The 25,867-nt window shown below is 50.7% G+C and overlaps 12 protein-coding genes across 12 annotated transcripts; 8 read left to right on the top strand and 4 right to left on the bottom strand.

Annotated features, from left to right (window-relative positions):
* Positions 1 to 31: 31 nt before the first annotated feature.
* N7458_012449 (CXXC motif containing zinc binding protein) lies at positions 32 to 846 on the top strand (the record flags this gene model as incomplete). The annotated part of the gene is made up of 5 exons (XM_056915831.1): positions 32 to 66; positions 225 to 339; positions 407 to 472; positions 526 to 648; positions 703 to 846. The coding sequence occupies 5 exons, from the start codon at positions 32 to 34 to the stop codon at positions 844 to 846; spliced, it is 483 nt and encodes a 160-aa protein (XP_056760585.1).
* A 576-nt stretch (positions 847 to 1,422) lies between these two features.
* On the top strand, positions 1,423 to 2,043 carry N7458_012448 (small nuclear ribonucleoprotein F; the record flags this gene model as incomplete). Its single annotated transcript, XM_056915830.1, has 4 exons — positions 1,423 to 1,428; positions 1,550 to 1,587; positions 1,712 to 1,867; positions 1,977 to 2,043. The coding sequence occupies 4 exons, from the start codon at positions 1,423 to 1,425 to the stop codon at positions 2,041 to 2,043; spliced, it is 267 nt and encodes an 88-aa protein (XP_056760584.1).
* A 3,140-nt stretch (positions 2,044 to 5,183) lies between these two features.
* N7458_012447 (uncharacterized protein) lies at positions 5,184 to 5,435 on the top strand (the record flags this gene model as incomplete). Its single annotated transcript, XM_056915829.1, has 1 exon — positions 5,184 to 5,435. One exon carries the CDS (start codon positions 5,184 to 5,186, stop codon positions 5,433 to 5,435), a length of 252 nt encoding a protein of 83 aa, XP_056760583.1.
* Positions 5,436 to 7,096: 1,661 nt separating this feature from the next.
* On the bottom strand, positions 7,097 to 8,885 carry N7458_012446 (Synaptobrevin; the record flags this gene model as incomplete). The annotated part of the gene is made up of 3 exons (XM_056915828.1): positions 7,097 to 7,324; positions 7,390 to 8,448; positions 8,502 to 8,885. 3 exons carry the CDS (start codon positions 8,883 to 8,885, stop codon positions 7,097 to 7,099), a joined length of 1,671 nt encoding a protein of 556 aa, XP_056760582.1.
* A 356-nt stretch (positions 8,886 to 9,241) lies between these two features.
* On the top strand, positions 9,242 to 12,110 carry N7458_012445 (uncharacterized protein; the record flags this gene model as incomplete). The annotated part of the gene is made up of 3 exons (XM_056915827.1): positions 9,242 to 9,596; positions 9,649 to 9,826; positions 9,893 to 12,110. 3 exons carry the CDS (start codon positions 9,242 to 9,244, stop codon positions 12,108 to 12,110), a joined length of 2,751 nt encoding a protein of 916 aa, XP_056760581.1.
* Positions 12,111 to 12,735: 625 nt separating this feature from the next.
* Positions 12,736 to 13,224, top strand: N7458_012444 (DASH complex subunit DAD1; the record flags this gene model as incomplete). Its single annotated transcript, XM_056915826.1, has 3 exons — positions 12,736 to 12,834; positions 12,919 to 12,981; positions 13,042 to 13,224. The coding sequence occupies 3 exons, from the start codon at positions 12,736 to 12,738 to the stop codon at positions 13,222 to 13,224; spliced, it is 345 nt and encodes a 114-aa protein (XP_056760580.1).
* A 628-nt stretch (positions 13,225 to 13,852) lies between these two features.
* N7458_012443 (Rho4-like protein) lies at positions 13,853 to 14,826 on the bottom strand (the record flags this gene model as incomplete). Its single annotated transcript, XM_056915825.1, has 3 exons — positions 13,853 to 14,212; positions 14,274 to 14,477; positions 14,542 to 14,826. 3 exons carry the CDS (start codon positions 14,824 to 14,826, stop codon positions 13,853 to 13,855), a joined length of 849 nt encoding a protein of 282 aa, XP_056760579.1.
* Positions 14,827 to 15,124: 298 nt separating this feature from the next.
* Positions 15,125 to 15,370, bottom strand: N7458_012442 (uncharacterized protein; the record flags this gene model as incomplete). Its single annotated transcript, XM_056915824.1, has 1 exon — positions 15,125 to 15,370. The coding sequence occupies one exon, from the start codon at positions 15,368 to 15,370 to the stop codon at positions 15,125 to 15,127; it is 246 nt and encodes an 81-aa protein (XP_056760578.1).
* Positions 15,371 to 16,260: 890 nt separating this feature from the next.
* On the top strand, positions 16,261 to 18,120 carry N7458_012441 (Dihydrosphingosine 1-phosphate phosphatase; the record flags this gene model as incomplete). The annotated part of the gene is made up of 5 exons (XM_056915823.1): positions 16,261 to 16,321; positions 16,426 to 16,646; positions 16,716 to 17,485; positions 17,539 to 18,011; positions 18,074 to 18,120. The coding sequence occupies 5 exons, from the start codon at positions 16,261 to 16,263 to the stop codon at positions 18,118 to 18,120; spliced, it is 1,572 nt and encodes a 523-aa protein (XP_056760577.1).
* Positions 18,121 to 18,791: 671 nt separating this feature from the next.
* Positions 18,792 to 20,225, top strand: N7458_012440 (SUMO protease ULP1; the record flags this gene model as incomplete). The annotated part of the gene is made up of 2 exons (XM_056915822.1): positions 18,792 to 18,921; positions 19,009 to 20,225. 2 exons carry the CDS (start codon positions 18,792 to 18,794, stop codon positions 20,223 to 20,225), a joined length of 1,347 nt encoding a protein of 448 aa, XP_056760576.1.
* A 660-nt stretch (positions 20,226 to 20,885) lies between these two features.
* N7458_012439 (glycoside hydrolase family 16 protein) lies at positions 20,886 to 22,307 on the bottom strand (the record flags this gene model as incomplete). Its single annotated transcript, XM_056915821.1, has 1 exon — positions 20,886 to 22,307. One exon carries the CDS (start codon positions 22,305 to 22,307, stop codon positions 20,886 to 20,888), a length of 1,422 nt encoding a protein of 473 aa, XP_056760575.1.
* A 1,196-nt stretch (positions 22,308 to 23,503) lies between these two features.
* Positions 23,504 to 25,098, top strand: N7458_012438 (uncharacterized protein; the record flags this gene model as incomplete). The annotated part of the gene is made up of 2 exons (XM_056915820.1): positions 23,504 to 24,260; positions 24,332 to 25,098. 2 exons carry the CDS (start codon positions 23,504 to 23,506, stop codon positions 25,096 to 25,098), a joined length of 1,524 nt encoding a protein of 507 aa, XP_056760574.1.
* Positions 25,099 to 25,867: the final 769 nt, after the last annotated feature.

Here is a 25,867-nt window from a genome sequence, read left to right as displayed (position 1 = left end):
CAAAAACACACCAGATCAAGACCCCTTCAAAATGCTGACTCTAACCCTCAAGGCCGAGCTGGAAGGGTAAGCAGACGCTCCAAGCGAATATTTCGTCCTTGCCCGCACCCAGACCTCACCCCCGCTCACCCCACCAAGGGAATGAATGCTTTCTCGGGGCATGCCCGCGGCATTGATATGTATCGCAGACCTGGGAGATGACAATGACTAACGTCTTGGGATAGTGTCACTGGCTTGCATCCGACTGATACTGAGGAGAACCCATACTTTTACACGTTCAGGGTGCAATGTACATCTTGTCGCGAGACACACCCGAACTGGGTCAGCTTCAACCGCTTTGTAAGGACTTCCTATCCGTCACTTGGATCCACTTTGAATCCTGGTCTGACTGGGAATTACATTATAGGAGCAGCATGAGATCCCTGGTAGCAGGGGTGAGGCGAACTTTGTGTGGAAGTGCCGCTTGTGCACGGTAGTGTTGCCCATTTCCCATTTGCACAATATTCAGCTAATCCTCGCGCTCAGAAAACCCACTCTGCCTCCATCACCGCTGGCCCACACACCTACGAGGCCGAAGAGAAGAAGACTGGCCAGAAGATCATCGAGATTGACTGCCGCGGTCTGGAGTTCACCGAGTTCAAGCCTGACGTAAGTCCACTTGACATATGCACCCTGTTATTGTTTCTAACTGGCACCTTACAGGGTGAATGGGAGGCTAAGGGTGTTGAATCTTCGACCCCTTTCACTGGAATTGAGCTTTCTGAGGGCGAATGGTATGACTATGACGAGAAGGCTGGAGAGGAGGTCAGCATCAAGGAGATGACTTGGAGTATCGGACGCTCGTGATTTTCTCAACACTTGAGGGGGGAACTCAACTGCCTCAACCAGGGAGCTACGCTTTCGAAAGTCTGCCCTCGGACTGAGCAATTTCAACAGAATCTTGCTCCGTATTCCCTATAAACTTTTATTGTATTACTACTGGCAGTGTGCGGATGGACTGGTGGAGGATGGGTGGAGGGGAGTTGGTGGTAATGAAGAGGGTGGTTGTTCCCCCTACCATGGCGATAATTCAGTAGAAAATGCTGAATACAACATAGTCTAACTTGAATAGCCACATCGCAAAGTTCCTTCATTCATAGGAGCATCCAAGCCTTGCTCACCTCCATCGAACAGCATATCGTGTGCAAGACACGAGGCGGTGAGCGTAAACAAAGCTCTGATTGGCTCCGAGCATCGTCCTGACCAGCTCACATTTTCGCGGTGCAACCGACTCCGAGATCCAGTTCAGCCCAGTCCACGCGCGACCATCACGACCAGTCCGAGTATCCATAGACTTCATCGCTCGGCACTTTCTATACCTCCTCCCCTCTTACACATTCGGTTCCGCGCACGGTCGCAGACCACCAACACCCCCGAATCACCATGAGCGTACGTCCAGTCCACCCATGCTCGTCCTCCGCGCCGGTCGACAAGCTCCCAAACGGCTTGACCAAAGTCCTCAGGGCTTGGCAAGGCAATTGGAGAGCATTAGCTAACAATTCAATCACAGTTCCAACCCCTTAACCCACGGCCATTCCTCCAGGCCAGGTACGCGACCCCTCTACACCCCCAGCATTCCGTTCCACCAAGCTCGCTCGAGCGCACATCCCGCCATTTTACACACCATGACCCCCTCTATGGAGCCCTTACTGACTGATTTCTCAATATCCAGAGTCGGCACCGAGCTCGTCATCCGCCTGAAGTGGGGCCAGACCGAGTACAAGGGCACACTGGAGAGCATCGACTCCTACATGAACGTTCTGCTGCGCGATACGGAGGAATACATTGACGGCAAGCACACTGGTAGCCTGGGTCTGGTGCTGATTCGGTGCGTACACTCCTCCTTTCCCTTTCGCGGTACAATGTCCCTCATGGGGGCATTGACTTGCAAACGATGTGGGGTTCTGGTTTACTGATATGGTGTCTTTTACTTGCAGGTGTAACAACATTCTTTGGATGGGCTCGGCGGATGGCGTTGAGATGACGGATCTCGGGTTAAAATAAGTGGGTTTGAAGGAAAGAGAGTGATTGGTGACCGCGTGTGTGCGACGACTTGTCATGTCAACCCTTGTCGCTGCGGGATGAAATTCGATTCCAAGGCGAACAGACACCGAGGGTTGGTTCTCGGGTGGTTTGAAGACAGATCTGAGATCCCTAGCAGCGACTGGGGCATTGGTTGCATAGAAAGGATGCATCGCCGCGCAAGGACAGAGGATGTGTGATGTGTAGTGGAAGCCACAGGCAGCTACTTGGCTATGGGTTCCATCGAGGTCCTCCGCACAGCTGGAGCTTTGTCGCTGTGTTTTCTTTGCTTTACTTTTTTCGATTCACAAGGCGTTTTTGATGGTTCTTTCGAAATATTGCATGGTAAATGACCAAAATCGAATCAATGTCGTTGGACACGCAACGTTGTTCTGCGTATTGTACGAGTATCTGTTGGTGGTGGCTGATGCATTCTCAGATGCGCCTCGCCAAGAGCCTTCACGGATGATCTTTGGTATACGTAGTGATCAGTGAACCACGGCGTAATGGCACCTGTCAAAAGCGACGCGGAGTATTTATCCAGTAGCCTGGTCTGTTCATGGATGTATATCCGAGAGAGGGGCACACTGTCGTCAGGTGGCGCATGCAACACCTTAGCCACCCTGGATGCCGCATATATCCTGCAAGTTCCATGCGAATAGGCTGAAGAGGATGGTGTGGAGACCAGCAGCTACAGTGAAGAGGGGGATGGAAGGCAAGCTATTTCGTTCGGTAGAGGGCATCATCAATGACTCGCCGAGGACAATTGGCTCGATGCTTATCCACTGCTGCATCGGATCACCGGAATTTCAATCCTTCACGCGATACAGGCATAAGAGAAGAAAGCCGATGAGGCCGGAACTCCCGCTTGACATCAGCTTGGTGGGCGGTGCAAGCCGCCTCCTATGCGGTAAGGCAGGACGAACTACAGTATATGCTGTGGGGGGTGGGGACCAATGCAAGGATATTTCGTCATTTACTGGGAAGTTCTCCATATACATAGCCACAGACACTATAGTAGGTGCCTGAAGGAATAGTACAATCTGTGTGTATAGACAGACGCACAAAAAGGCTTATCACGGAGTATAGAATCCCGAATCTTAGCTTGGATACTTACACCAGGAACAGCAATATTAATGCTGTACAGCAGATCGGTACTCGGTACTCGGTACTCCGCTGAAGATGTATCTTTTTATAGATGAGGCAAATGATGCTGACGATCACCCGCTGACGCTGCTTTGATCTCCTCCCAAATACTTCGAACACGAGCTCGACAGATAAGATTGCTTGTCGGCTGAGCCCCCGACGTCATGGCGCTGTGCTCGCAGGGGACAGTAACACAATAATAACGGATGTTTCATCGGGACTCTCCGTGTAGGAGCGAAACTATTCTTTTTGAAAGCCTCCCCGGGGGGGGGGGGGGAGGCTTGTGTGTTTATTTGGGGGCAGCAGTGACCAACATTCAGTTCCAATTTTAACAACAACATCAATATTATCCAAGAGGTACAGCACCGACTCAGCGGCGACTCCCGAGAACCTCCCTCAGCCAAACGAACTCAGCTCCTCGCCAAAAGGAGTCATATGCCCATGAAAACTGTTCAGTTGACCAAACTCGACCCTCAGGGCCGCGCAAGTACCTCCCCTCCGTCCCCAGCCCGACCCACGCCGATCGGGACGAACCATGGACGCTGCGGGTTTCGTATCCTCTAACGGTCAGTGGCCAGCGCCCCCAAGCGCCCCCAAGCGCCACCAGCCCGTTCGAATGGTGCGTGAGCGCTGATCGTCACTGGATGGTGTCCGGTTGGCACCCACACACTTTTGCCTCGAAGGGTTGCGTGCATCAGCAGACCTAACCCTGCCGAATGAGGAAATTGGGCGTCTAGGAGTGTGGAGTATACCAGGAGGATCGTAAGTTAGAAAGGTAGTTCAGTGGGAGGGGGAGGGATTTGTCTGTATTGGATAGTCATAGGCGGCCTAATCCTGAAGAATGAACTGTAGAACAAGGGATTGTGCGTCAGACTCATAACTACCTGGAGTATGGAGGACCGGTGAGACTTTGGTGGTGATACGCCAAGGGAAACCATGCGCGGGGGAAGTATATAGCAGGTATTGTACTTCTAAGTACGGAGTACAACTGGAAGGATCTATCTCTGTCGAGCATGACATGACAGATCAGACTGAGCTATCTAGTTCGCAGATTTGCCTCCGAGCTCAGCTACATTACGGAGTAAGTTAGTACCTAGCCTTTGAGGCGGAGTAGTGCACATGAACACTGAATGATTACTTGCTTGAAATATTGAAACTCCTGGGTTGTTAGTAAACAAGTCAATAACGCTTGTCCAACATACTCTACAGGACGTAGGTAGACCCTGGTTCCTGGTCCCCTGGGCCCTGACCCAAATTGTGCCAATTTCTCTAGCAGCCCGGCGAGAGTCGTACCACTACCACCATCCACCTATTCCCAATCATAACACTGAGATATTCAGGCAAGTAAGAATGCTTGGTGGCTTCTTTTTGGTGGGTTCACCCCGTCCCTGATCATCATCCAGTCTCCGCCTGGTCCGTTCAGACTGGCTGGCCCCTCGCCCCGCGTTAGTTGGGTTAGTTGGGTTAGTTGGTTAACCATCATTTGCGGAAGTCGGGTCTAGTGTAAATTAGGATTTCGATTTAAATTCTGGTACACGCTGTATTATACTGGACATATGGTTAAATTTGGGTATTATGTACTCCGTCGCAGAAATGATTGGCTACCTGCGTGATGGGGGGTTGAACTGTATTTTATTTTCGCGACTTCTTATTTAATAGTGGCCCCCTTTCTGGCTCACGCCCCCTCCTCCTCATGTCTGGTTTCTATTCATATTCCACATGTGTCGCATTATCTTCTTTTGATTGATCTCGATCTTCGACCTTTTTTCAAATCCTCGATGCACACTCTCCTGCATCCTGCGCCTCCCTAAAGAACGTGAAACACTGCGCTTCCTGCTTCGTTCTTTGTCTCATCTATGCAAACGGGGACACGGGGCTACTATAAAAACTATACAGCCGCGCCCTCGTGACCGTTTCGCTCCCATCGCAACGAGAGATTATAAAAACAAAAAAGCAAAGCGAAAAATAAAGCCACAATGCGCGACACACCCTCCAAGTTCATCGAGATTCTCGATCCACAGGACTCGCACCTGCGCATGTCCGACTCGGACGTTCGCCTCGAGGACGTCCTCGCCGACCACGAGGCCACTATTAGTCGCCCGCGCTCTTCCACACAATCCTCCACCAAGGCAGACAAGTCGCATCTCGCCCGGAATAACTCGACATCACCTACGCAGCGGTGGAAGCGAATTAGCAGCATGTTGGTTCAACCGCGACGAACCTCCTGATCTGTTCGCACTTTCGCACACGTTTCCTCCCTCCTCTCTACTCTACTCCTCTCTTCTACACATCGCGCCGCCAAGAGCAGTCGCGTATACGAATGACACGATTACGGATACCTCACGACCCGGGTTGGAAGTTTGCTTGTTGACGAGCCCAACAAACAATACAATTGGGGGCCACGAAAGTTTGTGGATGGATCTATAAGCTGTTGGCATGCATGCAGGTAGCGATGTGCAGCAAACAACATGAGCATCGCATGTTCTTGATGATCGAAAAGCCAGCATTGATCTCTGTCGGGCGGAATTGACGTCTCAAAGGGGGGAAATAGTGATGAAGAGGGGTCATTGAGCCTTTGACCGGTTGGATTGACAAGGGAGACTGCGATCGCCCCAGTCGTAGGAGACCTCGACTTACCCCTCGCCCTTGTATTCCCCCACGATAACGATGTGATGATGATGCTATGTTTCCCCTTGGATGCACCCTTTTTCATTTCCATGGGATGGCCTACCTTAGAGGTATCCCTTTGTATAGTCTAAATACCCTATGACTCATTATTCTCGATTCCCTGTATGGGAAAGAATTAAAAAAAAAAATTACTATGATTGTATGGATCACGAATTCGAGATTCCATACCCCCTGAGAAACCATACGTGCCTTTTACTCATCGTATACCACGTAGTGCTATTCCTTAGGTTATTTTCATGGGCACGAACACGAGGAAACGCTCTTTTATTTCCACATTTCCACACGCAGGCCAATTTGGTATTTGGTAGTTTTCTACTGTACGTGCTGTGCTGTGCTGTACTCCAGAGATAGCTCCCCCACTGCAGCCCTCAACGCCCTTTAATCCCGATTCCGCCCGTTTTGCAAAGGCCCCTAACGCCCTCATCATCTCATCGATGCCCTCGATTCTAGCCTGCATGCACAGCGCATTGCACAACCCAATCCCCGTATGTAGGTACTTGCCCTCAAGCCAGATACATCCCCGCATCCATGCGACACAGAATCTGTCGGCACATTCTGTACCTGAGTAAATCTGAAACCCGACGAGCCCACGAGCGTTCTAGGCCGGGTTGGATCTCGAATTTTTTTTTTGTTTTTCGCTTTTTTCGCACTTGTCATTTCGTGTCCCATGGACCGAGTGTCAGTGTTACCGAGGTACAGCGTCGGGCCTCAGGTACCGGGTGGATCTTATTTTCCTTCCTGCTCCCCTGGCTGGACCCTGGCCAGTTGCGACGAGGCTACTGTGCTGGGCCTCGGAGGTGACAGTGCGACATTGTGGGCTGTAGTGGGTTGTTGTACGGGCAGTAGAGACCAGTTGTTACAAAAGAATACTGGACAATCGTAGGTACTCTGTACGTTGTCTCGGAAATTTTTCCATCGGCGCTTGTGAACGGGTGTTTGGTGGATGGGGGTTCTAGACTGGCCCATTTGGGCGAGCGGACCCCTTCGCTTCTCGAAGATCGTGAACTAATTTCAAGACATTTGAGAACCGATGCCCGCGCTATGCCAAGTTCGAGGGTGTTATGAGTGACGAAAAATTGGGAATTGTCTCGCGGCTTGATGCGAAATGGCCGGCCTAGACTTTTTCGCGATGCGATTGTACATGCACTCTTGTTATGCTTGAGTACTGTGTGTCCTAGTTAAGCTATGCCACATTCATTGCTTATAAACAGGCCTCGACCGATCCCTTGGCACAAAAGGTCTTCAGATCCTCCGCAAGCAAGAAGACGATCTTATCCTCCACTTCATCTTGGAACTTGGCCTCCGTCAGGGAGCGATAAGCCGCATCCAGTCCCAGGATACAGCGCAGCACGGCATTCTGATAATTAGGACTACCGACCATGTCATAGGCGAGACGGCGCGCGGTCGCAAGATCGGAGATTTCGGCTATCTGAAGCGGTGGTTAGATCTTTGCTTGTTTTTTTTTTTTTCTGTCATGTTTATTGTGGGTCTTACCATGGTCCGTTCATGATCCGTCTTGAGATCTTCGAATAGGGTTCGATAGCGTAGTTCCAAAAGTACGATTCCTAGAGAGAAGAGACATGGTATGAATGCATGTAGCATTGGCCGGGGGAGGTTCTGTGACATCGTCGTCATGGTGTAGCTGCTATTGCCAAAGGTGCGGCCGATTAGAGGGTTGTCAAAGTCGATTACTCCGTATGAAGACCGGAGAAACGCAATATCGGATTTACTCCAGTAATCCGTGAGCCAGTCGGTAGTATGGAGTTGCATTACGGATGACGCCAGTTTCAATGCAAGTTGAAGACGTTGTTCCTCCCCAAAGTTCTCGTCCGCCAGAACATCGCCTAGTGACACTGTTTCAATGGTTTCAAAGGCAGGCAATCGCTTCTGATGGTCCATTGCGCGGATCCGATGCTGTTGTCCCTTTGGATTGGCTATTCGTCCGAGCCAATCTTTGGATGCAGGTCCAGTGATTACCGCGCAGAGATTAGATATCTCAGGTTCATTCGCAGTTACAGAACTGCCCTGGGACTGTGTCGGCGGGGTCACCACAAATTGTACTTGAGCACTGTGTATAGCATCCTGACAAAGATCGTGATCACTTGTTCCCCAAGGCTCGCATTCAATCTCGCGCCAGTTGGATGAAGAGTTGAAGGCCGTTTCAGATGTAAAGATTGTATGAAAGTATAGTCCCTTGGCTGTACTTTGCGCACTGCGAAACTCTAATCTCATATTGACATGGTGCGGTCGTAGGGCGCATTTGCAGGCGGGATGGGCAGGGAATTGAGTCTTGAGGATATTGTAGAGGTCGATTGCATGGGATCGGATACGTTTATAGTGTTTTGTGGTTTTACGTGAGGCGTGACGATTAGTAGCTGTTGGTTGGTTTTGTTCGGTCAGTCGGGCGAGGAATGTATTGAGCTTCTCGGCCTTGGCTAGATGCTCGGTGATTGAGTCTTTCTTGAGCACAAGGATGATCTTCTTCCATTGTCGACGGCGTGTCTTTTTATCGAGAAGTATTGGCTGGACATGATGTCTGGGTAAGTTGATGGTCTGAAACTCAATCAACGATAAGCTTAGATTACCTGCCCTCTTCCATCCTGTACCCCGATGAGCTCTTTAACCCTGGATAGCTCCTCGTTCATATCCTCAACCGCATTGAGATACTGCTGGACGGAGGCCCGGTGAAAGACATCCTGATCGACCAAGACTCCCCGAGTCCATCGGACATCTTTCGAGTTATTAATCATCCCAGATACCTCCTCTTCTCCAACGCCCACATGCGCTGCAATATCTTCCATGAACCGCTGACAGGAGTTGTGGAAAATGGTCTGTTCACGATCTAGATCTCGAGCGATACGGATTAGAAGTCGCTGATAGTTGAAAATGTCGCTGATGGCGTCCTTCTCATTCGTGTAGAATTTAAGCGCCTCGATGAGAATCGGGAAGATCGCTAGAGCGAGTCCTACGGCCTCAAATCCGGTGGCCATCGTGTCAGCGTTGGGTTGTAGATGTTATCAGGATGACAGTTGACAACCGAAATATCTTGAGAGAATGCAACGAGTAAGTCATGAATTACTCGGTGAAGACTTGTACCGTTATCTAGGGAGTGAGAGCCTTGAGACTCGTTTCTGTTTTGATGCTAATGCATCTACCCCGCTTGGGGCTCAACGGCTGGAGAGGGGACGAAGAAATAAATCTCAGCACGAAGACTCCATACAATAACTGCCTGCAACATTGAAGGACAGATCCACCTTTCTCTCATTTTCTCTGCTTCACGTTACTGATCCCCCTTGGAATACACATGAGATCTCCATGAAGTTTTATACGACCCGCAGCATCCAACATGGCTGACCCGCTACAAATTCATAGAGCCTCAGCCCCACCGGCGCAGGTCGAAGGCAATAACCAAGAGACAACAGATGCGGGTCATGCTGTTGCATCTATATCCTCTCTTGTGTCCCGTTGTTTCAGAGATTTCCAGGACCTTCTAGATGAACTATCAACCCTCGATGAGCACTCCCAAGCTAACTCGAAGGTCAGTGAGGGACTTGGTCGACTCAGGGTCTGGGCAGGAAACTTTGGTGCCCATCGCAAACAAACGGACCGGCTATCCTTGGATCACCGACTCAGGGAGGCTCCAGAATTGCACCGTGGGGTTAGAAGCCACCTGAATGATATTTCAGAAACGATAAAAGAGGGTATGACCCCTATAAGTTGCTGTTGTCGGGTTAGCCACTCAACCCATTTCAGCAAGCGCCTATCTTTCAAGAAACCCCGAATCTACGAGCGCCGTAGATGTGATAGGAGAGGATTCGGATTCCGAGAGCTCAGACTCGGATGGGTTCTGGGAGCAGATCAGAACAGAGGGGTCGCATCGATCGCCCGTTGACGTATACATCGATGACTTAAGCCATACGGTGACAAGTCTGTAGGTGGTTTGTTTTCCTCTGGAAGATGATGAGCCATTTTGCTAATGAATTTGGCGGCTCTACAGGTACAAGTTATCCCTATCACTCCAGAACCCAGCACACCGTGATCGTTCGGTTCAAGCGTCTCGCATCGATCTCTATCATTTTGAGTTCTATGACAAACAACATGTTTGCGATAAATTCAACCTCCCGTTGGATAGCATGCTCGCACAGCGTCTTGGTAGAGCTAACACCAAACGTCGGCAACTGCTGGCATACTACAAAGATCACGCGGACAAAATCTCAAAATATATCGATGTGGCCCTCAACAAGGCTGTGTCAGCGCGTCAGCTCCCAGTGATACCTGAACTGCAAAGCGGCCATCAACAAAAGCCTCCCACAATATCGACGCAATGGACACAAGATACCACAGTTTCAACAGTCTATCAGGATAATGACGTCGCATCGGACTCTGGGCGAACGAAGTTTTCTGAAACTACTTCCACCGCAGGCGATCAGGATCAAAATTCGATTCCGCCACCTCCAGGCGGAATAAGTGTGATAAGGCGAAGTCCGTTCATCTGCCCATATTGTCATCAGACAGTACAGGTAGAGAATGACGATGACTGGATCTATCACGTATACAGTGACCTGCGGCCCTATATTTGTACTTTCGGCGGCTGTGTTAAAGAAAATCAGCTGTACGACAGCTTCACAGAGTGGAGCGCACATGAGCGACAATTCCACAGAAGAGAATGGTTCTGCACCCGTTGCCCATATACATCTGCAGAAAAGGCCATTTTCATCCACCACCTCGACGATAAACACGCAGACACATCCAAAGAACAGCGACAAGATATGGCAAACCAGTCAAGACCTTCCACGTTGGCGCAAAAATGCCCACTTTGCCCTAGATCTCCAATATCCAGTTCCAGCAGGTTTCAGCAACATCTTGCTCGGCATCTGCAGCAGCTTGCTTTTTTTGTTCTCCCACGAAGAGAGCCCGATGACGAAGAATCACAAGCGCGGGAGGAAGACTCGAATGAGTCACGACAAGCTTTGATGATGGATGTGGAAGATAGAGAATCATTATATTCTTTCTCAGCAGATAGCAGGGGTTCTGTTGCTGAAAGCTTCAGCTCTGGCTTACACTCTCCCACCGATGGTCGCTTGCTGGATGACCTTCCTGTCGAGACAATAAGCGACACATTAGAGGAAACCGCAACGATCGATTTCACAGAAAATAACATTCCTCTGTGGGAAGAAGAAGGCGATTTAACTAATGCATTGGCAACCCTTCGAATGAAACTTGGCCCCGAGCATCCCGAGACTATCGCTTGCATGGAGCGCGTTACCAACTTCTTTTGGGAACAGGGTCGATTCAGTGACCTGGAACCGCGTTTGAACGAATTGTTGGATCTCAAACGAAGAGTACTAGGCCCTGAAAACTTTTCAACTGTGGACAGCATGACAGTCAAGGGATGGATGCTTTACCAGGAGTCACGGTATGAAGAGGCCGAAGATATACAGGCGACTGTTCTTGGAATAACAAGACGGAATTTGGGCATAGAACACCCCATCACCTTGAGGTCGACACAAGACCTAGTCACCACGTACACTGCAATGGGAAAGTTTGCCGAATTAGCAGAGCTTACACCCCAATTCATAGAACTCTCGAAGCGGTTCTTTGGAGAAGATGATCCAACCACCTTATGGGCCATTCGTTTTGAAGCAATCGCCCAAATTCAGAAAGGTGATTACGCAACGGGTGAAATGCTTCTATTACGGATTATGGATGCTTCTGATAAGCCGAACTGCTCGCCGGATCTTCAGAAAATACGTGACAGAGCTGCAATCGAGCTTGCCAACGCCTATTTCGAGCAAGGGGATTCGGAAAGTGCAGACAGGTACTTGAAATTGATACTCGATAGAGTACGTGCGGATACACCAACGGCGCCCGACAGTGAGAGACTGTTAAACATGGGCGCTATTGCCGATGTCTATTTTGCCCATTCAAGGCTTGAAGATGCCGAAACTCTTTACAGGGATGTATTAAAATGGACCACCAGGCTGTTTGGAACCTTGGAAACCTACCGGCTGTACTGTGGTCAAAACCTAGCAAGAGTCTTTTACAGAAAAGGGAAATTTGCGGAAGCCAGAGAACTGATGGCAAAGTGTGCAGAAGAACTGTTGAAAACCTTGGGTCCTCAAAATCCACACACACTTGAGGCCTTCCAGGACCTAGAGAAGTGGGCAGGTTCCGTGGAAGGCACTGATGCTGGAGAGTCGCAAACAATTGCTTGAATCTGAATATCGACTATTCCTACACCAAATAAAATCACATCAAAAATAGCACGAAGCTGTCGTGGTCTTCTCCTTGGAAAGCAGCGAATGATATGAGCAAACTACCTTTGGTGAGCGATATCCGCTAGTGTGACTTTACTTGTATACCCCAGCGCAATAGATCAATGGATTTCAACCAATTTGAAGAAACCCTTTGTAGTATTGCTGTCTATAGATTCCTTGCTTTATTGCGGTTGAAAAGTAATAATATTGACTCTGATCTTGTTATGGTTTATCTCCAATCGTATCTCTTATCACCAAACTGCCCCACCACCCGCGACTTCTCCCCGACAATCTCCAACCGCCGCGCGATTCTAACGAGGCACAACAGCACGACGCAGCACAAACCCACCGTTCGCTGCTGCTCAAGTCCTTAATACAGACTGTCCGCACTTCTACTCGCATTGAAGACTCGGTCAGACGTTAAACTCGGCTCTTACACGGCTTCTCCAAAATCCGACGGGACACACCAACCGCCCGCCATCGCGTCAAACAGCGCCTCGCCTATGCCAACAGGAGCTGTCGGTCTATTCAAAATTGCTGCTCGTCGATCTTACTGATCCTGCACAACTGTTAATCTCCGAACATGGCTTGGCTTAATTCCACCCCGGGCTCTGGTGAACGCGCTGCATCGCCAACTGTCTTTGAGCAACAACGCGAAGAATTGGTTCGGGAAATTGCCGTTGTAAGTATCATGCCCGCCCCGTCAAGTACATCTTATACAAATTCAAGAGAAATTGAACATAAGTTAATCTGTAATCTGCAACAGGGCATGGAGCAAGTCCTCCAAAACACCAACCGTCTGAATCGGAATTTGGAAAGTATCATCACAGTACGCATGATCTACCCATGTTCAATTACCCTGTCTACATCTTTTGCTAATGATATACAGGTGGGGAATGAGTTCAGCTCCGTAGAAGCTCTCTGGTCGCAGTTTGAGAACTTCATGGGTCGACCAGAGGAAGAACTCGAAGAGGCTGCTCAGGGAAAGCGCACAGTTAGTGGAGAGAGTGCGGGACAGGGCAATGCAGGAACACAGCATGAACGCGAGGGTGACTCCATGGCCAGCCAGTAGGATTTGTCCCGCTTGGGCTGGGCTGGACTAGTGGGAGTTTTATATCGGCCTTGCATTGCCTTTTTGTCATGATACCATGCTCAGTTTACGTTGAATGTTACGAACAAGATTATGTCTACTTTCAAACCACTACGATGCAAATTTCGTCTTTGAACATCAAATCTCACAATGTATTGTTCAGTAACATAGGAAGGTCGCTTTCGCCAACAGAGCATATCAGGTAACATAATCGAAAACACCATTCCCATGCATGCCAAAGCGGCAAAGACCCGAGTCATGAGGGTCAAAGGGAGAAAAAAAGGAGCACAGTGGTCATGAGTGGACAAGGATAGAAGGAAGGAGAAAAATGAAGAAAATCAAATAAGCATACAGATATCGAGGGAGGATATCTGTCCAATTGCGAAAGAAAACCGCCACAGATCAGTCGAGGGGGGCGCACAGCGATCCAAGACACCAAAATCATTTTTTGCAGTTCATGTCCAGCTTTGCCCAGCTTGCGGCGACATGGCACATCTACAGGAGCAGGCAAGCACGCCGATAAAGCAACCAGGCATTTGATCGGACCAAGGGGAGAAAGGAAAGGTAAGAATAGCCAAGAAGGTAGAAGAGAAAGGAGGATGAAGGTCGGTTATAGGATCTTGCAGGTGCGCTTCTTGATCTTCTTTCCGGGTCGGATTCCACCACCAGAAGGTTTGCCGCTGTTGCGATTATTCGTTGGCTGGGTGATGTATCCTTCTTCCTCGATTGCGATGACGGTATCGACAGCCTTGGCAAAGACCTCGTCCACACCACGCATTTCCTTACTACTGCACTCCACGTAGGTTGCACCCATTCGCTGGGCCACACCCTGACCTTGTTCTGGCGTGATGGGGGTCAGGCCTTGTGTCTTGAGGAGCTCAATACATGTGCGTTTGTTGCGGAGATCTGATTTCAAGCCAACCAGGATGATTGGTGTTGTGGGGCAAAAGTGTAGAACCTCAGGATACCACTGGAGGATGTTAATATCATGTTCGAGACCATTTTGGGTTGGAGGGCTGTTGGATTCTTACCTTATCCACGACATTCTCTAGGGATGCAGGACAGTCGATTGCAAAGCAGACAAATAGAAGGTCGGTCTCGGGGTAGGACAATGGGCGCAAACGATCGTACTCCTCCTGGCCGGCGGTATCCCACAGTGCAAGCTCGACTGTCTTCCCGGATGCCCTGTGTGTGGTCTGAGTGATGTAATTTTCAAACACAGTCGGGACATATTTCTATCAACCATGTTAGTATTGATTCTCTTCGGCTCCACATCGTCCAGTGATTTGACAATCTCACCTCTGGAAAGTAGCCTTGCGAGTAACTGATCAACAAGCATGTCTTGCCACATCCGCCATCTCCAACCACGACAAACTTTTTAGAGTACGAGGGCGGTTGAGTGATATTGGTGGCTTCCGACATTTGTCCACTGGAATAGCTGGTATGTGTGCTGGCAGTACCGTTGCTAACTCGCACGCTCTGAGACCGAGCGCGGCTGTGTCGTGGGGTCATGCTGGGAGGAGGCGTGGCCACCGAGCGGCGTCGCGAAGCCGCATAGTACTGGTCGTCATACATTTGGCTCATGGTGTGTGTGGTGCGGGAGGAAGGGGGCCTCTTGTTAAGAAATGCAGGTCGTCGAGTGGTGAAGGTGCGGCTATCTGCCGAAAGGATATGGTGAGAATGCGTCGGTAGAATAGGTCAGAAGCTGGGGAGATTGGAGGTTGGTGGTTGAGGAGAGGATGAGAGGTGTAAGATGGAAGAGGAAGAGGTGTAGAAGGAAAAGGGATAGCGTTGATCGAATGGTGATCAAGGGATCGACTGGCAATATGGAAGATAAGGAAGTGAGTGATGGTCTGTCCGGGCGAGACCCGTGGGCTTGTGTTTACACGGGCCGCTGCCATGGCAACGCGCCACGCCGCAATGACGCCAGGACTCCGCTTCCCTCGATTTCGCCTTGGTTGTGGCTCTCAGTTTCAACTTGATTGCTGCGATCGTTCCGATCCGGTTTCTTTGTTGGTCCTGGGGGCCTCCGCGTGCCCCTCTTTTTGGCCCTCATACCCCACTGTTCAGCTCCTCCAGCAGATGGCTTGGAAGGCTGAACTGTTGAAGTGTTGAAGTTGCCAGCCATGGAGCGGCCACGCCGATATCATGTGATATGCGCTGCAAGTATTACACGCATGCTACTTCAGTTCCCATAGGGCTATAATATACAGTAATTTGAAGGTGTCATATCGCATTGAGAAGAGAACAAATATAGAATCACATCAAGTGGGGATCCTCATTGGAGATTGAGTTGGAGATGACGATCCCCATGCCCAGACAAGACCAGATCAATGTATTTGAAGGCACACTGGACCATGACATACGAGATTGTCGGCGCAATGTGGGTACAAGGTGTACTCCCATAGCCGCTCGCCGTTGCCACTAGCGATCTGTCCGTGTCACTTGGTTCATGAGCCTTGCGACGAGCAAATGGTGGGGTCTTCCAACCCAACTACTAGTGTCGCGTCTTACTACGTAGAGTACGGAGTAGATCAACTAGTTAGTTAGATATACTCCCGACATCTAAACCAGGACCTGGCTACGAACCGCCGAACCAAGCCTCCATTTAATGGCAACAATAAACAAGTGATCGAAAAAGTCATTAGCTCTACTGACCATTACACTTGAATTTTGGTTTATCGACAATAATCTGTCGTTTTCATGTTACAGTCTCTACGTCTCTCGCGGACCCGTCGTCTTGGGGTCCTGACTAAGCCCACACATGGCCCGCCATCAGGGGAAGAGCCGCGGATGCGACAGCGATCTCCATGCGATCTTGTGCTGTCAACTCAACCCTAAACACCTCCTCCTCGGTTTCCGGTCGTCCTCCTCCGGTCCCGGTTCTGCAATCCAACTACTCACACTCCTTATGTCCTCTTCCTGAATCGCGACATCCCGAATCCCAAGTGGCAGGCACCGGCCTGTCCTGTATGGAGACCCGCTCCTAATCGCACCCGCCATCGGTAGTATCACACAATGGGCAAGACAAAGGACGCAAAGGACCAGCCAGATGCTGGGTTGAGGAGTTTGGATCACTGTACGATAGAGCCCTCCTTGTGCAGCTCTTCCTCCCCGCATGTTCCCTCCGAAGGCTGCATAGAGTCACCCGCTAACGCTTGCTTGATGCGATTCCCCCAATAGATGCAACCCAATTACCACTCTGGCGCTACTGGCCACGACAAAAGCTGATCCCTCTGGTCCGATATGAGACGCCATACCTTGCCTGGCTGCAGGAGAAGGTCCGCACCCCGACGTTGGACTCGTACTTTGCATTCACCGCGAACCTCGGCACACACACATTTTTCATGGTCTTTTTGCCCTTCCTGTTTTGGTGCGGCCATACTAGTCTCGGTCGAGGGTATGTATCTGGAATTGGATTGCACAGGTGTACGGTGATAGTATGGAATGATTAATAGCTGGTTCATGAACAGACTCGTGCACATCCTCGCGTCCGGCGTCTTCTTCAGCGGATTCATCAAAGACTTGCTCTGTCTGCCCCGGCCTTTGTCCCCCCTCTGCAGCGCATCACCATGTCTGGTTCTGCTGCACTCGAATATGGTTTCCCTTCGACGCATTCTACCAACGCTGTATCAGTTGCCGTCTACGCTATCGCGCTACTCAATTCGGCTGACTCGACGGTCCCTGCGCAAACCAACTTTATCCTCCAAGTTATCACATACCTTTACGTGACATCAATAGTATTGGGTCGGCTATACTGCGGTATGCATGGGTTCTTTGATGTGATAATTGGTTGTATTCTGGGCGCAGGGATTGGCCTGGTGCAATTCAGTTACGGACCCGCCTTTGACGAGTATATTCTGTCTGCGACGCTGAAGGAGATCTTGGTCATTCCCATTGTCATTTTGATTCTTGTTCGTATTCATCCAGAACCAGCGGATGATTGTCCTTGCTTCGATGACAGTGTCGCGTTCGCTGGTGTCACGCTCGGTGTGGATGTGGGCTCTTGGTATTTTACAATGTCCAGTCTGGCGTGGACTGACCCCCTTCCCGGGACGATTCCGTACAATTACGAAAGCATTGGCTTGATTGGAACCGTGTTCCGCCTCGTTGTCGGTGTGATGTGTGTCTTTGCCTGGAGAGAGATCACCAAGCCGACTCTGTTGCGCATCCTCCCGCCCATCTTCCGAAGTCTTGAGAAAGTCGGCCTTCTTTTGCCCCGTCGCTTCTTCACCACTGCATCGTAAGTCTCCAAAAGTGAACCGCTTGAACTAGATTCACTGACAATCTTCACAGGCGGTATACCACAGTTCCCTCTAATCTGAAGGACAACGAAGTGTTCCCCAATTTCTCAGACATCCCTTCAATTATTACCACCATCCGTCATCCTCGCCGTCGTGCAATCTCCATTGGTCCTCAGTCCGAGGCCGATGCGTATGAGACTCTTGCTTACCGGGAGAAGCGCCGACGTGAAAGCCTATCCGGAAGCAATCGTGACTCTCCCGCTGATGAGAACGGAAGGCCTAATGGTGGACCAGTGTTGTCCCGGAAGCCATCCAAACTGGACCAGTACGAACACATGATGGGTACTGGGAGCCCACATTCGTCCATGGTAGAGGAGGATGCCAACATCCCTCGCTCATCGCCACTTCCGCCCCCAGCATATGGTGGAATCGGCCGAACGGACGAGAAGGAGGTTTTCTCTCAGATCAAGAAGCCTCGGGTACGGTACGACGTAGAGGTTATTACCAAGCTTGTTGTATATGCAGGTATGATGAAATTGTCTTTTTCGTATTCCTTCCCAGATCCAGCGCTGATTTTGAGGCTACAGGAATCCCATGGGTTGTCATCAATGGGGCGCCCCCGTTTTTGAAATGATTGGACTCGGAGTTCCTTCTTAGTATCATGGTGTCGGAGTTCATTCTTGCTTTCCGCTCAACATGTCTCAACTTTCTCTGCGGCCTGCTCCAGTCCAGCGGGCTGTGCTGGAAGAGGGACCTCTACGGCACCAAGGCCGGGCGCGCGCATGCACATACTGCGATCTGTATCCTTAACCCTCCATTGGCCTACCCTTGGCCGACGTATAAGATTATGAATATATAAAGGACTTTCAATTCTTAACCACCTCCAATCTCATCTACCAAATACATACGATGTACGAATCTCATCCTCTCCACTATCTTTGAAGAGATTTAGGTTACCTCGGCAGACAGTACTCTTTATATACTTCGCGAACATGCAGCTGCAGATCTCCCAAACGGGTTAGCGCGGATCAGTCAGCCGCCCCATCATGAAAGTGACGGCGCCGCGGTCTATCGATTATCCTCAGACCAACTCCGCGACAGGGCTCCCGGTCGTTTCCTGGGGTTGGCCCTTTCAATGATGGACGCTGGGACCTGGTCCAATTCCTTTTTTATTACGATAAACCTCCGATCTTGCCTTTTCAATTCGTCTTAACCCTGCCCTTGCTTTACTCCCCAGCCTCCACCAGCGCCGGGGACCACGACCTCCCAGCCCTCTTCCCTCGTTCGACAACTCAACTTCTGACAATGAAACGATTCTTCTCCTGGATTCACCGCAGGTCTGAACCTGAACCCGTACAAGATGGCGTCTTGTCAATAGGAGCTCTGGACCCTCTCAGAAGCTCCAAGGTCTTGGACGAGATCCAAAAGAATGAAGGTATCAGCGACAAAGCCGCGCGATAGGATTATGCAGTGACTGAGATATGCGAATGTTGTAGATGTTTTCTCCCCCCGATTCCTGGAGCCTTTCCGCCATCGCCATCTGTGTCCCCGCGCCTCGCACCGCGTGATGAGCAATTAGAGGAAGACTTTGTGCTCGTGGACGCCACGCAGGAGCTTGCAATCGATGTCTCGACTGCCCCGCAACTACATACGGATCTTGGGTCCTATTTGCACCCCAGGAGACCGAAATACACACCTTCCCCGCAGCGCTCCCGGGCCGCTGACACCACCCCTTCAACAAAGCCTATACGAAGACCGCGCTTCCATGATGATCTGGCCATAGAGGACCCGTACGGTCAACAGTACCGGGCATACGAGAAGCTACCCTTTGGCAGGCCTGTATCTGCCGTGTCCCTCTTCTACCCCGAGAATAAACCGCTGCCGGACAATCGTATCGCGTCTCTACTTGCGCCTGAATGGGAACGACGCGAAAAAGAGAGGAGGGCTCTAGAGGGCTTGGCGGGTCGTCCAACTCGGATTATTCCACGTGGACCGGCTGTACGGCCTCTATCAAGGGAGTGGATGATGAAGGTTTCAGAGGCCATGAGAACCCTTCAGGGTTACGCAGTCGCCAGGTCTCCTTCGGGCGACGACTTGTACCAGAGGGACATTGCAACGTGTATCAAGCCACTGGCGTGGCTCAATGATGAAATCATCAATGCATACCTAACCGTCCTTGTTCAATATCTCCGGCAGTCAACCGGCAACACTGCACCGAATGAGCGACCCAAGTTCCATGCGTTCAACACTTTCTTCTACTCTACCCTTAAGGACAAAGGGTATCAAGGTGTCCGCCGCTGGGCGAACCGCGCGAAGATTGGCGGGGAGGCTCTTCTGGATGTTGACACTGTTTTCATCCCAGTGCATCAGGCGAGTCACTGGACTCTGATGGTAGTACGGCCTATGGACCGGACGATCGAATACTTCGACTCACTCGGCGCCCGTGGCGTGCGCGAGGTAGAGGTTATCAAAAACTGGCTCCGCGGAGAACTGGGAGACAAGTTTGACGCAGAAGAATGGACCTTCTTACCCTCTGTCTCTTCCCAGCAGGATAACATGAGTGACTGCGGCGTGTTTCTTCTTACCAATGCCAAGGCTATTGCCCTTGGCATTGAACCGACGGCGTTCGGGGCAAGCGATACGGTTGGCTTGCGGGCAAAGATCGTCGCAGAACTCATGAATGGTGGGCTACACGGTCCCTTCTGTCCAGTCGATAAAATGGGCCAAATTTTGCTTTGAGGGCATACTGCCAAGACAACATGTCCAATACCTACAACATAACCTCTCTCGTGAGAGTACCGCGGACCCGAGAACTACGTCTCCTATCGCGAGCCCACCAGCGCCACTCCCAAATATTCCTTCTCGAGGGCCAGTTGCCCTGATATACAGGACTTCAGCATATGCATTTGTCGTCACCCAGGCGTTTACAATTTTTCCGGACTTTCATCTACATTATTCCTGGCGCATATGGCGAATTAGAAAATCGGATGGCAGGGAGCAGGGAATCGGTCAATGAGGGGTTTCTCTGGATGGATGGATGAAACCGAGGTGTTTATTTATTGCGCTTATTGCATCTGTTATTTGTTATTTTATGGTCTGGACGAACTCGAATGATACCCCCATTGTCGTTGGTGGATGAAGTAACGTGAAAGAAGCATGGCCAGTATATTGTACTATGTAGGCGTGTGGATACTTTACATCTAGATTTGAGATATCGTGCTTTAGGAGTTGCTCGAACTATATGCCGCTAGGTAGAGCCGCGGCACACGGGTCCTTTAACAGTCTTCATTGCAAAATCAGGGTTGTCATTCGAATCTATAAAAATACACATCCATGCCCAACAGCTCTGCATCTCCAGACATGAGACAGGAGATTCTCCATAAAGATAGAGTAGAGACCTCAACCATGCAGGCCACCATTCGCGAAGCGGAGGTCATCAATGTTACATGCACGCTCACACCACAAAGACGGGACTCTATGGGGAGGAAGCTTCGGCTTCTTCCCATGCTTCTTGCGACCCTTTCTGCACTTGCGTCCCCTCCGGCCCTTTTTGCATTTCTTCATCGACGATCCGTCGATGATTTCCGCGCCTGGTGCCCAAGATTCATCCGGCCGGGTGTCAAGATCGGGCGAAGAGGTATTCATAGCAGGAACTTGATGTCCGCCGTGTCGTTCGGAGGGAGGAACCTTGAAGCCCTGTGACCCGGAGGATACGTTGTATGCCAGCTCGATGTAGTCAATGGCCAGCAAGACGCTCTCGCCGAATCGCATATCGCCCGTCCAAATACCGCCGTTGCTCCACAGGTTCACTACCAGTCTGCTTGGGAGATCGGGCACGCGATATGTCTTGGCGTCCTGGGGCTTGTTGTCTACCCACCAGCGCGAGATATTAGAGAGCCAGTCTAGACGGTGGGTAGTCCAGGTTGTCCAGTGCACGGGGAGATCCTTGGTTGTGCTCGCACCGGGAATCATCGCGTCTTTGATCGCATCGTAGTCTGGTTGATTGGCATAGTGTACTCGGTAAGGCGGATCCTTTGTTAAGATTTCAATGTCTGATTCGCAGTTGTGAGCGCGATACGTGAAGATCCCGACACAGGCACCGGGGTATGGCTTGGCCTCTGCGGGACTGGCAGTTTCGTTCAACTCAATACTCTGATTGTGCCAGGACAAAGTATCTTCAGGCTGTGAGACAACCAAGTTATACGGTAAGATCCGAAGTCGGACACGCAGGGAGCAGCGGAAGATATCGCAGACTTTGGTCTCGATTTCAGCGGTCGAAGTATAGTTCCAATGACGGGTGGTGCGCATCACCAGGAATGTGGCGAGTTTGTCCAGCTCTTGGCGGTTTCTGGTAAAAAAGACGTTGTGCTTGGAGTTGACCATAGTGATCGGAGCCTCAGCAGTGCGAGGCCGCTCCCATTGCTGGCTGATCCAGTCCTTGTCGAAGGCAGTTTCGAAGAACCAGAGGGCATCGGGCTCGTCCTTGTCATCCTGGCGGTCTTCATCCTCATCGAAGTCACTACCATCAACTTCTTCGTCATTTAGGTCTGGCCATTGTTCCAGGCCATCATCATTGAGCTCTGCAATGTCCACATGAGCCCGTTTGACCAATGGAACGGAGCGAAAATCCCAGAGCTTATAGTGTTGGAAGTATCCCGGATCAGGGCCAGTCACCGTGAAGCAATCGCATTCCGTGGGATTTTTCTTGCGAGGCGGCTTTGCTAATAGTTGTGAAGGAGGAGCCGCATTGAATGCCCTCGCCTGACTGGTGCTGAGTAGATCGAGTCCCAGGATGACTGATGATAGGGCGCCTGGCTTCATGGTGGTCAGCTGGGGCCCCCGAACGAAGACATGAGAGTGGGAGAGAGAAAAAGAAATACACATTCAAGGTTCACTAACATCCATTGCCTGGTCTTGGTGTCAGGCGAGTCTCTCCTGGCTTCTTGGGAGGAAGTCGCGATGGTGTAGATGGTCGTCCGTTAGGGCATCAGAGTTTCCTAATCGGGAAATACCGCGAGAACTCTTCCCGTGGATTTGTTCCAGGAACATGTCTGCTCTTCGGACTCATTTTGGGCTATGGCCAAAAATAGATCCTATCACTCTGATTCATTATTACATTGAACGAGTTCTTGTCGTTTGTTGGCGAGTTGTTATGGTCTCTGTCCACTCCAGTCGCATGTCAACTGGTGGATTTACGCCGACAGGCGGCCTCACGTCACGAAAAGGTATGAAAATACGGCGATGTCATCATGAGACCGCATGCGTCGGGCTGGTGGGAGGGTGGCCAGGCTGAGTCTGACGGGAATTCTGAAGACGGGGCGATGCGAGGCGATTTAACCAATAAAGAGACAGGGTCCATCCAGTGGCGAGGGGCGGTCGAGTGGTAAGCGGCCAATCAGGCTCGTTGGAATGGACGAGGGAGTTGGACTGCGCGAGATGCGTCGCACTAATGCACGCTAATGCACGCGAGTGTTCCTACAGAGGGGCCTGAGCGGAATACGTGGAAGACCTGGTTGATGGTATTGGTATGGTCATCCGCGGTAATCTATCATCCTTCCACCGGTTGAGCCATTCCATGGCCCTTTTTCACAAGGGAAAAACACGCGAACTGATTCAGAAGAAGCACAGAATCAACAGGAGAAACCAATAGCAATAGCCATCTTCTATTGAAGAGTCATATTTCTGGGGGATCAGTCATGATGGGTTGGTGTTGCTCGTGAAAATGACCGGCGGCTGACCTGCAGACCAGCCAAAAGAACGGACACTTCGGACGGTCCAAAATTGGCTGTGCGACCCGATCCCCCCCCTTCTTTGTCGCTCGCCCTTTTTACCCTGCGCCTCCCCCCCGAAAGAGCAGTCTCGTCCCTTTACCCACACTACGGCTACAATACACACCACACACCACCCTATACACTCAACCCATCCGACACAATGGACGATACTCTGGTCTAGAGAAAAAAAATGCTCTTGAAGTCCAGATTCCAATACGACAATCACCACATTATACTATAGCCGCCATGTCCACAATGACCACTCTCGAAAGGAGTCACTCCTGTACCTCCAGCACGTCTCTCTCCATGTCCAGCCCGCGCCTCTCCTCCGTTCGACGCGAGACCACCCCGCCGGGCTCGGAACTCTCGCTTATCCATCTGCATGACCGAATGAACCAACTGGACTCGCGCGTCTTGGAATTGCGCTCCACCGTTTTGACCAAAGAGGGCTATGTCGACCGCCGGAACCGTGAAGATGAACATATTCGCCGTGAATTCGAATGCCATCGCGCCATTTCCCAACGCATCGATCTCAATGTTGTGGCTTTACGCTCGGATGTCGATCAGATCAAGACCAGCATCTTTCAGCTCAAGTCCAGTATCGGTCAATCCGGGACTGAGACCGTCTACTTACGCGGCGATGTGGATCGTTTGCAAAAGACCATTGACCAGCTGCAAGTCGACATTGAATCGATCAAGGGCGAGGTGTGTGCGACGCGGATCGATATCAGCAAATTGCAGACCACGTCCCATCAGCTCCGCACGGATCTGATGACCCTGGACCACAAGATCTCCCGTCAATACCATACCTTGAACTCGCGGATGGATTCAATTGAATCACAGATGAAGTATGCCGATCGGGTCCGGTTCAACTCGCTGGCTCATACCGTCCATGCTCCCATCAGCCCCGTCCCGGTGATTACGGATGACGGGGCCCTCGAATGGCCCCAGTATTTCCCACGTACTGTGTGGAGATTCTGGTGCCTCAAGAAACGAAGCCGAGGTAAGCTTCAAGTGATGAATATAAGTCTGCTCCCCCCGGACCCCCAATTCTAACAGACCTTCCCCGTTTAGTTCATCGTTTGGTTGAACTGGCAGAATTCTACCAACTGGGTGATTACCAGGATTGGTGCCGCATGCATCCTACCGAGATGTTTGCCGACGACAGTGATTCCAGCAGCTCCAGTGACGGCTCTTGTAGCATCACCCGCGCGGAAGCTGTCCGTCGGCATCCCGAGGCTGCACACCAGGCCCTAGCCGCCACCCTGGGTCTGATCTACTATAAGATTCGTAACGAGGTCGGCGAGGGGCCCCAAGGTCCCATCACCGCACGTCCTCCAAAGCGCCAGCAAGAGGACGTGGCTTCTACTAGCACCAGTAACAAATCCAAACCTGTTAAGATCCCCCGCCGTCCCAGTGTCTCCGACACTTTCTTACACCGCCTGGTCACCGGCGGTCACTCTGTTGAGTCGAAGTCTTCGACTTCCGAAGAATTCGACAAGTTGGGCTGGAACCCCTTCGCTGACGTCTCGGACGATGCTATGAGCAAACTCCGGGCGATCGACCCCCAGGATATTGGCACCGTGTTGCGTGCCCTTGAGCAAGGACGTCTGAAGCTGAAGCCCAGTCGATCCGAGAAGCTCAATATGTCCCCCACGGATTCAAAGGCTAGCCATCCATTCGGTGGCAAAACTTCCGAGCGCGTCGCTCAGGAGGATGTGGTGCCCACCGTGCCCAACACGGTGCCCACGCAGCCTATCCATTCACCAGAGAGTGCAAAGCACTCTTCTGTTCCGGAGTTACCGGAAACTGCGTCTGACGCAGATAGTTCAACATCTTGAACAACCGAGGAGTGCAGGTGGTCCACCAGCCTCCTTGGGATCTACTTCGTATACCGCTGCAGTCGGTCACATGCAAGTAGACATTCTCAGGTTTGGGTTTATGCATTATTTGGATTGCATACAGCGTTGGTGTTCTATATCCATCTTTTGATGAGATTTTTGGATTTATATATTGCATATTGCAGCGATTTATTGGGCATTTCTGGGAGTTTTGTACATCCTGTACACGGGAGTTTTTGTTTTTGATCTTTGGTCTATTTGTGTGATTTAGTTCCATATACCCCCTCGGCTGTTTTGACATATCCCGGCTGCTTGGGTCGTATCTTTTCTCGGAGTTATTGTGATCTTTATGATCAATTGATTAACTCATCGATGGTGCAGGTCTTCTTGTCCCATCGACCGAGTGCTTTGAAACCTTGTCTAACCCTCGTCTCCCGTCGTATCCGTCCTTCGGACCGATTATTGATGGCCGTTACTTTTTAGATTTGATCGTCGACTTTTTTGTCGAAGCTGGTAGACGTGATGGATTGATGGTTTTATTACACCCGCTTGACGGGCGATTTGGATGTCGTTTGTATTCATAAAACGCCTTCCGGTACCTTTCCAACACCCCGATGCAACACTGACAGCCCACTCCTAGTAACCCAAGGCAGATGAACCGGGTCTCAACAGACTGAGCCTAGTATTTGTCGATCGAATCCCACGACTATAGTAAGTTCATATACATTACTGACGTATCGGGTCGAGGTAGACACTCTACTTTGATATT

Source organism: Penicillium daleae (assembly GCF_028827525.1).
Source record: "Penicillium daleae strain IBT 16125 chromosome Unknown utg000009l_segment0_segment0, whole genome shotgun sequence".
Taxonomy (NCBI): Eukaryota; Fungi; Ascomycota; class Eurotiomycetes; order Eurotiales; family Aspergillaceae; genus Penicillium; species Penicillium daleae.
The sequence above is the reverse complement of the archived record's forward strand: the minus strand, read 5'-3'. Positions and strand labels throughout refer to the sequence as shown.